The 12874-nt window shown below is 42.5% G+C and overlaps 2 protein-coding genes across 18 annotated transcripts in view; both read left to right on the top strand.

Moving 5' to 3' along the window:
* Positions 1-3350, top strand: part of LOC147016616 (uncharacterized) — an 89242-nt gene extending 85892 nt beyond the window's left edge. Inside the window, exons 6-7 of one of the 2 annotated variants that reach the window (XR_015049117.1) lie at positions 753-942; positions 2873-3009. Coding sequence is in view for 1 of the 2 variants with exons in the window: in XM_085845422.1 (XP_085701548.1) it covers positions 2873-3006 (134 nt within the window). In the remaining variant the exon portion in view is untranslated. Of the gene's footprint in view, positions 1-752; positions 943-2872 lie in introns of both variants that reach the window. The other variant, XM_085845422.1, reaches the window with a different exon arrangement.
* Positions 3351-11207: 7857 nt separating this feature from the next.
* Positions 11208-12874, top strand: part of LOC147016617 (uncharacterized) — a 46266-nt gene continuing 44599 nt past the window's right edge. For all 16 annotated transcript variants that reach the window (XM_085845423.1, XM_085845426.1, XM_085845433.1 and 13 more), the window contains exon 1: positions 11208-12331. In XM_085845423.1, the coding sequence (XP_085701549.1) occupies positions 12311-12331 (21 nt within the window). In that variant the 5' untranslated portion in view covers positions 11208-12310. The remainder of the gene's footprint in view (positions 12332-12874) is intronic.

Below are 12874 nucleotides of genomic sequence, written 5' to 3' on the forward strand. Positions count from 1 at the left end.
GGTTTTTTTTTTTCGTTCTTGTTGAATCTGTGAAGATTATTTTTTCCTTCATATTGCAAGTAAATTTCAACTACTAATGCATGACGAAACACTTGTTTATGGCTAATATTAAAGAGAATGATGGCATAAGAAGAACTTAGCTTTCAGCGTTCAGCACGATGGTGGACGGAAATGACGTCTTTCGTTCGTTCGTACATGAGGGGCGCGTTTCTTCGTTTTTTTCCGTCAAGCAATAAATTAAATGGTTTTCACATATATAACACATTAGTTTCACAAATTTCCATTGAAATACTCGGGTATTTCCGTCAATTGTCGCCATTTCCGTCGAGGTTAAGCACTGCATCTACCGGACGGCCGTCATTGGCTGTCTTGAGGCACTTGGGGGGGGGGGGACACCTGAGACGTGGTAGACACCGGGGATATTTCAAAGTCGGTGCAATTGTATACAGCGCACGCGCTGTAATAATTTAACACAAAGTGTGTGATTGCAGAGTTTCGTCTTGTTATCCCACATACTATAGTTGGTGATGCATTGTGTGCAATAATAAGTGTGACGACTGATCTGCCATTGATTTGTATTTCATAAAATGTTAATGCTGAAAGGTAAGAGGGTTAGAGGGTTTCTAGACACCCAATAACCCAACACCCCCCACACCTTTCACTCCACACCCCCACCCCACATCACCCCCTACTGCATTGCCATGGGTTTTTTTGTTAGTATTCTCATAACATCATAAATACTTCCGTTCCAGGGACATCTTTTGGTCGTGTTGACATTCTTTGCGGCAGTTTATCGTGTACTCGATAATATTGAATTACGATGTTGAAGGATATCAGTTGATGGAGATTTAATGATGGATAAACTTGGATTTGTCATCACCTTGGGCTTTGTCTTGAGCCTGGTCATTGTGCACTGCACAGCCAGACCAATTCATGATACAGGTGAGGAAGCTTCAACTTCACCCTTTATTGACATGTTTTCTCTTTATTCCCATTCCAGGGCCTCTAGTAGACCGTTTCATGGCGATTGCCAGAGAATGAGATTCAAAGTTGTAATGTGCAGATTTCTATGTTACTCTCTCCCAACCGGTGTGGTTGAGATGGGTGATTATATTTAGCACGTCCTCTGCGCAGCGAGAGATGGGGTTGTGTGTGTGTGTGTGTGTGTGTGTGTGTGTGTGTGTGTGTGTGTGTGTGTGTGTGTGTGTGTGTGTGTGTGTGTGTGTGTGTGTGTGTGTTTCCAGCCCATAACTTTACCATTTGAGCTATGTCATCAAATTTTCAACAAACCTTAATAATTAATGAGAATATGGAGAAAATAATTAAAAATTGGGTCAAAATGTGCAAACTCAAAATTAATGTTGTATAGTGAACAGGAAATACCATTTGTGTGTATGTATATATGTATATATATATTTTTTTTAACGAAGAAGAAGAAGAAGAAGGCGCTTCCAACCAAAAGTAAACAACTGGATCGACTCCCCTAATTTGAGTAAAAAAGCGAGAGCAGTCCCGATCTCAGGCAATGTTTCACCAGCTTCACAGCCGGCTTCCTCAGGCACAAGAAACACCATGTTTAATGTTGGCCATCAGCCGTAAGCTGTATCGTGCAGTTTCGTTCCACTCATGGGGGGGGGGGGGTCGACAAAACCTTGATAATATGATAGAATATATCCAAATACATACGTATGCAAAAGTTTTCCACTCAAATAGCTGCAGTTATTGTGTATTTTCATCTTGAAAATCGATGCATTCCCCGCGTTCTCTCATTTGAATTTTCTCCACTCGGATCACGTGTGGGCCACGTGACGCCTCAACAGCCAATAGATCGGCTGACATCGCATGCAAATTACGTCTGTCATGTGACCAGCTAAGTTGTCCAAGATGGCAGCTTCCTGCAGGGAGGAAATCACCGTCAGCTGATCGGCGATTTTTGATGAATATGGCCAGTGAGGACGCTCCCCCGTGTATTATTCACCAGGATAATGTAGCGAACAAAGAAGTCAAACGTTTTACGTCTGTAAGATGGGATAAATGGAGAGAAAGTGTCAACAAATAGCTCGTCTTAGACGGTCACGAACGATGTTTAGCCGAGAGTGCCGGCGTGGGAGGACTAACTTCGATCATGGGCCTATTGTACCCGGAGTGCCGGTGTAAAGATTTCAAGCTATCCCCTTTTCAAGTTACCTCCCGGTAATCTGAAATCGATTTCAAGTTACCCCCGGGGGTAGCTATCATTTCTTGAAGCGTGACTGTGTCGCTGATGCAGTGCCCCTCTACCTGTACACACACTGGAACTGGTACTCATTTCGCCGACCTCGGAAGGATGACAGGCTGAGTCAACCCCCCCGGTGCAGTAATTCAGTGGCCGACGGGGCTTGAACTCAGGACGCCAGGATCCCAAGTCGCCACCCGAACCACTGAGCCAACACCAGGCTACGCACTCAGCCTGTCATCCTTCCGAGGTCAGCAAAATGAGTATCAGCTTGCTGGGATGATTGAGACATTCGAATATCCTACATTGGAGTGGTGACCTGTCGAGGATTGTGCCCAATAGCCCTGGAGACTGTTGCTGTACAGAGTGTGGTAGATGCTCTGTACAGAGTGTGGTATAGAGAGAGAGAGAGAGAGAGAGAGAGAGAGAGAGAGAGAGAGAGAGAGAGAGAGAGAGAGAGAGAGAGAGAGAGAGAGAGAGAGAGAGAGAGAGAGAGAGAGAGAGAGAGAGAGAGAGAGAGAGAGAGAGAGAGAGAGAGAGAGAGAGAGAGAGAGAGATAGATAGAGATGCTTTGTGGGGGGTTTTTTGATGAATGTTGCTTGTTTACATATGGCTTGCTTTGATGGCTGCCATTTTCCCCCTTCTTTTCCTTGCCAGATGATGTTGCTGAAACAGAAAAGAGCATGGTGTACAAATCACACAAGAAAATCCCTTTCATCACCAATGATTTTGGTTCAGAATCCATCATTGGCAAACCACCTGAAGCCATTCCTCAAGATCCTTGGCTTTAGGCTTCCTCCGAAGCCCACAAATTCAAAACATTCTAAACAATTATAAATTTGGCATGAATTGTGACAAGCACACAATATGTCAGGAGTGGTGGATCGTTCACACAAGCTGATCTCAACCACAAACTCGAACAATTACAATGCAATTCATCTCCCTCAGCATTCCAACATTTGTTCCATTTCACAGTCAATTGAACATTGCTCTTAAAAAGAAAGCACCCACCCTCCACGGAATGCTTACACGTTCTACGACTCAATGCTGATGTCACAAAATGTCCGCCTTTGAAATGTGTGATCTGTACAAGCACATCCATAAACCATCAATAACTCGAATATGTCATTGAAAACAGCCTCGTTGCTCAGTTTTTCTTCTGGAAGTGATGTGGAGGGTGTAGATACAGATACAGAATGTTAGTACAAATTTAAAACATTTATTGAACAAACAAACAGATTATATGTGCCAGCACAGGAGATCCTGGAGAGACAAATTTACTCCAGATCTCTCAGCATAACCGGAGAATCTTCGTCTTTATATAGTTTCCAGTAAGACACAATTTTTTTGAATTTTCTGACGCTGACGCCAGTTCGCCTGTTCTTGACAATTTCCAGGTGAACATCATCTTCAGCCTTCTTTGACAGCTCCTGCTTAAATGGTTGGAACACATATTCAAACTCAGACATTAATCACACGGAATGCTAGAATGACGTCAAACGCCAACTCTAATGGCCATTAAAACGAGTTTCCATCTTATGTAGGTTAAAAGCCAGTCTGCTTCTCCCAAAACTGGGAAGATATATTATCTTGAAGCGACCAGAGCTTCGTGAATACATCTGGACACCTTCTCAAATTCACATTCCAACTTGTTTGTGTCTGTTTTAAAAATTCCTTCAGATAGCTTTTAAAATGATAGGCAAGTCTTCTTATATTCAACTTACTGGAAAAGTTCAACCTGTTTACACATTTAAGATATAGGTGATCTTTCCATACAGAGAAATATAATTACGTTAATTCCAAATGGATATATACTTAAAACATCATATCATATTTGAGTACATTTATTTCAGGATTAATATATTTTATTTTAATATCAGGTTTTAATCATCATCAATTGATTTATTTTATCACCCCCAAACCCATCATGATAAAATGTTTCTACAAGGGGATTCAGGGACTTGAGTGTCTTTAGCTACGAGTTATTACGTGTGCCATCGGAGATGGATGAAGGTTATGTATTCACCCGTTTGTTTGTCTGTCTGTTTATGTTTGAGCAGGATATTTCAAAACGTTATGGATGGATTCGGATAAGATTTGGTGGACAGGTTGAGCGTGTGACAAGGTCAAATTGATTCGATTTTGGTGAAGATCCGGGTCCAGATGTGAAAACTTTTCACCATTGAAAGATGGAACTAAAAAAACGATATCTCAAAACATTATGGACGAGTTATGACAAACCCCAGTGGATGAGTTGGAGAGGTGACAATAATACGAGCCAATTAGATTTTGGTGAAGGGTTCGGCTAGATCCAGATTCGGCCTATCATTGGGATACAAAACGAAAACTGTTCAGCCTGGCAGAGCTATTTTCCCTTGCTGTTCATAAAGTGATCTAAAAAACAGTTTGACACCAATTATTAAAATATAAGTGATGGTGGTTTGATTGCTTATTCATTGGATCAATGGGTACTGTCTGACAGGATGGTGCACATGCAGCACACTTCCTTTTGAGCTGTTTTATCTGGGTTTGATTTCCGATCTGACTATAAACTGGTTTGATTGGCGCTTTTCAGGCAGGATGTCCTGTCTGCTCGCATTTATCCGTGGATGCTAAAGATCACACACTCTCTTTTGTGAAGAGTAAAACAGTTGTTGCTGGCACCCTGGCTAATTTCCAAGCAGATGAGAGGTTACCAAAGCAGAAGGACAGAGTAGATCAAGATTAAAGAGCATGGACACTTGTCAAATGTGCCCATCACTGAAGCAGGGTTAAGAATGGACGCAACTGTCTTTATTTTCTTGGAGAAGGACACAGATACCAATAGACAGCAGGTACAAGGGGGCTTAATATGGGGACACAGTGGGGTGGATGGGTTGGAGGCAAACACCAAGTTGAGACGTCCGACCTTCCCCGAGCAGGGCATGCAGTGATTCCGTTGCAGGTGAGGGGGGATGCAACAGAGGCGATCATATTCCTTGAAGCACACTTTCCAAGGTGCATACACTGATCCATGATTTTGAGGAAAGACTGGTCGGAGAGTTCAGCCTTGAGATCTTCAAGATCTTTTATGGCTTGCTTATAACTATGAACACACTTGTTGCAAGCTCGACAGAGTGACCGAATGTTCCTCTCAATATACATTCCGAGATAAGATTTTTGCTTTATTACACATTGGTTGTTCACACCACATGATCTCTTCCCAAATTTTCATTTCATACAGCTCTTCCCACACCATCAAACAAATGAGCTAACCTTCGAACGAATGTCCTTCCAAAGAGGTTATCACAATAATTTTGATGGAGTACAAATAAACTTTACATGCAAGTGTGTGAATGCACAGAACCGAGTTTTTTTTTTTGTAAAACTACGAAATAACACAATGTGTAAAGCAGATGTGAGCTGCTGGTGCACATTGACCTTTGACACAGTTCAACCTCATGAAGTTAGAAAAGTGGTTTCAGGTGGGCTGACTTGGGAAAGCTGGATTGTGAATCAAGCTGGAAACCACTTCCTGCATGCAGTCTTTCAGGACGACAGGCTGATCTGGAATGGCCACAGGGCAGTTCTGGCAAGTCTACTGCGAAGGCCTATGGGCCGGTCTATGTGGGGTAGTTGAAAATGTGATCAGGGTAAAATATATACAGTATATCACAAACGTGGTCCCCATATTAAAAAATTTTTTTTTATAACATCCGATTTGTATGCTTCACCGCTTACAGTTGGATAACGCTCTCAGTTGGATTTAACTCCCATGTTCGGTGTAGTGATACCAAGGAACTTCTTGAAAGCAGCTGTTACGTGCCTTTTTACAGTGTTGGTGGACTGCTTTGTGATTCCTGGCCTTGGAACTAAACCACTTCGACTGTCTGCCTTTTGTCCATTCTTTTGTTATTCACCTTTACGTGTATCACGTCACAGTGTCAGCGGTGAAAGGATATATCAGAGGATCTGTGGCAGAACTGAATCTGAAAAATTAAAAAACAGTGAAGTTTTGGGAGTTGAACTCTTGAAGTGGAACACCGACACGTAGGCCGGAGAAATGACCTCGAGACGTATGTCAATGGTACAACCTTATCAGCACGGCATACGAGTGGTACCAGATCACTCACATGAAGTGAGATACCCGTGGTGGGACAATGGCTGAAACTCACCACTGCACTGTGTCCAGTAACGATGCCAAGGCTGAGTCCATGTCTGAGACACGTGGGGTCGACAACGTTCCGAAACAGCCCCAAAAGTCCTTTCTCACCAACCCATGTGTTGTTTTGGACAAGCCCAAATGGGCCAATAAGATCGCACGGCCAAATCCTGCTAACACATCACGTTCCAAGTTTATTGTACAACAAATTTTTTAAATTTTCTTCAACGAATAATGGACAATAATACCGAAAAAAAAATGAAAAGGGAGGGCCGAAAAAATTAAGGGACAAAAAAACAAAAGGCTGGAGAGAATAATGCTGCACAATGTGCAAAGGTAACCAATCTATTTTGTCCTAAATCCAGATGATATTGCAGCTGGTGGACCTGAGGTTAGTGCAGAAGCTGACAGAGTCAGCCAGGGACCCGGAGTGTAACTGAGGAAGAAAAGGCAGCCGAGGATACTGCTGAACCCTCCACGGAGTGTGCAGCCAAGGAGTCTGAAACACAGCGTCAGTAAGAGCATGTAGAAACTAGAAGTGCACTCGGTAGAGCACATACCTCCGTTCTGCAATGCTTGATCCACGAGAACATATCGGGCCCAATGCATTTTTGAAATGTCATGGTATATATCGTTTTTGGCCCGACCTCTCAATGGTGAAGAATTACTTTGAAAATTCTAGTTGCCGGATCCGGATCTTCACCAAAATCTAATTCGTTCGTCCTTGTCACACACGCAACTTGCCCACCAAATTTTTATTCGGATCCGTGCACATCTTTTTGAGATATCTTGGACACAGACAGACAAACACATGAAAAATCACTCATGGAGTGACACTTGGCGAAATGGAACGGCACTCGGTAGAGCATGTACCTTCGCAGGGGTGAACGGTTTACACTTTGTATGCCACTGATAAGTCAGATCTGAATCCAGACCTTCACCAAAATTGAATCGGCTTGTTCTTGTCACTGAACCAACTCATCCACCGAGTTTTGTCATAACTCGTCCACAACTTTTTGAGATCTCATGCGATACATACAGGGTGTTTAAAAATGATTGATACAACTTTGACTTCCTGCCATTTCTTTGTTTTTTGACCAATACCGTTTTCCTTTTCAGGGTTTGGTGGTGTTATTGCAGTATTTGTTTCCTTGGAATTCTAACTTCGTAGCTCAACTATGCCATTAACAGTGAAGCAGAAGATCAAATTGATGGCTCTGTGGTATAAGACTAAATCATACGTAAGCACCCTTCAGAAAATATTGTTGTGGTTGTTGATAGCACGTTTCAAGTGGAAATGGGCTTCATCACTGAACCAGCTCAGGTTGATCCAGTTTGGGTACTGCTCTATCCTGTCAATGAGACAATTGCACATATCAAGTCTCCTCATGTCATCTTGACTCAGTTTATGCCTATTAGAGACGATTTATGGGGAAAGCTTCAGTTCCTAAGTGAGGATACGCCACACTGATGTTGTTTTATGCCTAGCAACTGGGAACGCCGGCGGTGGGACTTCATGGGACTATCCACTGCAGAATCCCGCACGGTGTCGATGTTGACTTAGCTCTTTGTTACTGATGCTGGCCTGCCACTGTTGCCCTTGCTCTGGTTGTACACTGTACCCTTGTGCTCAAAATGTTTCACAATACGTTGAATGGCACAACTTGTGGGTCCATCACGTGTTCTGAGGTCGTATTCTTGACAGAACCTCCAGCGGGTGTCTTCATGTGATTTAGTCTCAAACCACAAAGCCACCACTTTTGTCTTCTGCTTCACTGTCAGTGGCATAGTTGAGCTACAGATCCCAGGGAACAAATATCACGAGAACACCAAATCTTGAAAAGGAAAACAGTATCGGTCAAAAGGCAACAAAAATGGCAGAAAATCAAAGTTGTATCAATCTTTTTCAAACACCCTGTAGTTTTTTTGCGCCCATCTCCCAGTGATGAAGAATGACTTGAAAATTCTTGTATCCAGATTCGGATTCCAATTTACACCAAAATTCCATCAATTCATCCTTGTTACACTCCCAACCTGTCCACAAACTTTCTGCGGATTCCATCCATAACCTTTTGAGATATTGTGCTATACTTGTATATCGTTTTTGGCCCTATCTCACAATGTTGAAGAATCACTTGAAAAATTCTCGGATCCGGATCTTCACAAAAATCGAATAAATCCATCGTTGTCACACACCCAACCTGTCCACAAAGTTATATTCAAATCCGTCCACATCTTTTTGAGATATCATGCAATATCGTTTTTAGCCCCTTCTCTCAACGGTGAAGAATCACTGAAAAATCAAATAATTCTCGTTTCTGGATCCAGATTCGGATCTTCACCACAATTTAATCGATTCTTCCTTGCGGCATGCCGAACCTGTCCACCAAGTTTCATGTGACTACATCCATAACCTTTTGAGATATTGTGCTATATATCGTTTTTGGCCCTATCTCTCAATGATGAAGAATCACTTTAAAATTCTCATATCCTAATCCGGATTTGGATCTTCACAAACATTTAGCGTTGCTGTCCTTGGCTGGTCAACTTCATACACAAAAAAAATTCAGAACGATTGCTTGAAAACTGGCCAAAAATCGTGTGACAGATAAACGCGACAGACAAACGTGACAGACCAACATACGTGGCAAAAATTTTTTTCACCAAGTATCTGATTCGCAGTATCTGATTGGGTGGATGAGGGAAAGGCAGTGGACATAGTGTATCTCGACTTTAAGAAGGCATTTGATAAGGTACCACATCGGAGGTTGTTAGCCAAAGTGAGGGCTTGTGGAGTGGATGGTCATGTAGCTTATTGGATTGCAAACTGGCTTAGTAATAGGAAGCAAAGAGTGGCTTTGAGTGGGAGGATGTAAATAGTGGGATACTTCAGGGATCAGTACTCGGACCATTACTAATCATCAACGATTTGGACAATGGGGTAAAGAGTAAGCTTTATAAATTTGGGGATGACACAAAGCTTGGAGGTAAGGTGGATAGTCGAGGGGGTCGTGAAGAGAAACCTTTCCTGGGTTGTTGTGTTCATGTTTGTGTACAAATTGTGTTCGGTAGTCTGTTGTACTTTTCCCGCATTCTGATAATCATACAGTCATTGCTCTGTGCACTTGATTGAATTCCTTTAGGCTGCCACCTCCTCCTTCTTTCCTCAGCAGGTACATTCTCAGGATCCACTGATTTTTGTAGAAAATTTGTGGATAATGAGGTGTTTCCTTGTTTTGATATCTACTTTTTTTAATTTCCGCTTGTGGCCAGTTTATTATTCCGCAGTTGTTTTGGAACGCTGGTACTGCTAGTTGGTTTATGGCTTTGATTTTTTTTCACGGGAAGAGGTATGTTTTCAGGATCAGCCTCATTCTACGCAGGTATTCTTTGGGAATTGTTTTGCTCATATTTCATTACATATTTGGTGGCCCTCTTCTACTTCAAGGGTAAGTAAGATGCTTCATTGTCCAGCTACTGTATTGTTGGATCGAGGTCAATTTTGATGTCCGTTTTTGTTGGTTGATCTTACATGAATGTGCACTTGGCACTCTTATCTTGGCCAAATTTCAGTTGTTCTGCCAATTTTTTGTTGTGTGTGTGTGTCCACGTATCTGTATTGTCGCTTTTGAAATGGTTCTCTCTCCAACCGCTTGTCCGATCGATACAAACCTTTAGACATAGGAGGAACTCCCCCATCGAGAATTTTTTTAATGCCAACTTTGAAGTCATAGGTCTCATGATGTGGCAGCCATACTTGATTAAAGGAAAACAAAATTGACATCGTTTTCTCCAAAAGGACTAAACCAAAAATATTGAAACTTGGCATATGTCATCAACTCCCCATGGGGTATATAGAGTGATCACGATGACGTCATCGGTGAAGTAATATTCCAGTCATAATTAGTTGAATTGAAATTCCTATTTGAAACTTCATATTTATCTGTGTCTGATTTATGACCGATGTGAGTGAATAATTAAATTTAGGACATCATAACGCATGCCAATAAATTATGTGACATAATAGGGTGAATGGATGATACCTGTATGTCGGCCATAATAGCAGTGGGCCACAGTAGTAACGTGTTCAGTTAACAATGGTATTTTTGTTCAGAATGAATGCGCAAGGTCGAGACGATGCACTGTACGAATGCCATTCTAGTTTGTTATTAAATCATATTTTCAGTTTCAGAATAATCAACTTATTCTCACTCACCTTTTACATGAAATGGCTTTTACTAGTTGAGGGTCTTGATCGGTTAAAGGGTCGAAAGTGTCTCGAGGGTCTAAATGGAGTTTGATGGGATGTTAAGGGTCTTGAGGGCCAAAAGTTAAAGCTCTAAGAGTCCAAGAGGTCTAGCATCCAAAGGGTCTGAATGTCTAAAGTCACAGATCTGTAAACAGTCTTTAAAGGGTCTAATCAAGCTCGGTCTAAAATGTTTAGGGTCTGGATGTCTGCAGGGTCGAAAGTCAAAGGTCTGTACAGGTCTAAGGGGTCTGAGTGTTTTAAGTAAAAGGTACAAAGGTTTCAAAAGGTGTATTCCAAGAGTGTGTAATTAACGCTACACTGTACGTGGACAGGTGGGTAACAACATGCTGCCTATTGTTAAGTTCGCCAAACTATGGTATATTCTCATCATCCGGAAGTGGAAGATAATCCTCTGAAATCTTTCCGCATGGAATAGTTTACCTGGAAAGGTAGTGCAGTAGAAGCAAGCAATAGGTTTAAATTGGAATTATATATATATATATATATATATATATATATATATATATATATATATATATATATATATATATATATATATATATATATATATATATATATATATATATATATATATATATAACAGGTACCATAATAGAAATATTGGGGATCGACATGGACATCGGCAGGATGAGTATCTTGTCCTGTCACGATCTGGTTCTCTTCCAAGCTCGGTTACCAGACCATGAAGAACCCTCGTCATCTTCTCTAAACACGATCATCCATGATCACCTCCTTCCAGAACCCCAGAGGGATTGCCTTTGGCTAATTGAGCAAAGGATCAACCATTATCCAGGCAGCACCCTGGACCCTCAAACCCGTCCTCACTATCCGATCTGACGTCACGATCCAGCCGTCGCTCTGATCTGATGTCACGATCCAGCCGACGCTCCGATCTGACGTCACGATCCAGCCGTCGCTCCGATATGACGTCACGATCCAGCCGTCGCTCCGATATGACGTCACGATCCAGCCGTCGCTCCGATATGACGTCACGATCCAGTCGTCGCTCCGATATGACGTCACGATCCAGTCGTCGCTCCGATATGACGTCACGATCCAGTCGTCGCTCCGATATGACGTCACGATCCAGCCGTCGCTCCGAACCTGCTCGCTCGACAAGATTACATCTATCCTTTATTTTTACTCGCCCGTGTATATATTTACACAATTTGGGTGCGTCGGCCCGATTCTACACCTGGACGTAACCGGAGTGCGGTAATCTTCTTCTTGATGAAGAAGCACTCACACAGAAGGAAGGAAGGAACACGTCCGAGTCCGGTGAGCATTGTGTTGCCATGGTGATGTGCTGCGTGTGGAATAAAAAACATTGTATCGTTCGCTGTCCTCGTCATGCTAAGGTACGCCTCGCTTGGCAAGCGATAGCAAGCTGATTGGTCACGGGACACCACCCAGCACGGCGCCAGATTTATCGCCAATTTCAATTTGGTTTTTAAGTGTAATAATAACACTTCGGATGGGAAACAGTGGTTTATTCAAGCGATACGAATCTGTCCGTGTCGTATTATTTTACCCATTCATTCCAAGTTCCAGAATTATGGGAGAAGTGGGCGGTCCCAGTATTGCGTCATTGTGTGGGCGTGGTTAATAATGTGACGTATAAGAGTGACGTCACAAGCAACGTTAAAAGTTGTTGCTGTTCGTTGCCATCGTGACAGTCGCAAAAATGGAGAATTCCAACACCCCGGTGAGTTAGTAAAGCATGTTAATGTATTAATCGTGATTTTCGTTTTATATCGTTGAGTTTGATCGACGCGTTCGTTAAATCAGATTGTTTACGTCGCTGTGGAGACCGTGTGTCGGTTTTCACTTCGTCGCCATTTTCGATGCATGGCATGATGGACGAGACGTACGCACTCTTGCTTCTAAGCTGTGTATCCTGGGTTCGAATCCCGACCCAGCTATAAACTGTCATCCTGGTGTTTCACAGACGACGTGATTCATCAATGTGTGTGCCGTCCCTCCGATGGACGTTAAGCCGAGTGTCTCTTCTGCTATCATTAGTTGATGGATGTTAAACATCCCACGGTGTGTTTCGTGAAGTCGGTGAGTTATCGTCCCCACTCTGAACAAATTCCTTCCGTAACTCCTGCTGGGAAGGCAATGGCAAACCAGCCAGTGTAACCCTAATGGTAACAAACTGCTTCGACAGAACCAACACTCTGAAAAGAGAACAGTGAACCCTCCAATATCGCGGGGTTCGGTTTGTGAAAAATTCCGAGACGGTTAA

Source organism: Eptatretus burgeri, chromosome 11, assembly GCF_056783735.1.
Source record: "Eptatretus burgeri isolate ZD-2024b chromosome 11, Ebu_testis_v1, whole genome shotgun sequence".
Classification (NCBI taxonomy): domain Eukaryota; kingdom Metazoa; phylum Chordata; class Myxini; order Myxiniformes; family Myxinidae; genus Eptatretus; species Eptatretus burgeri.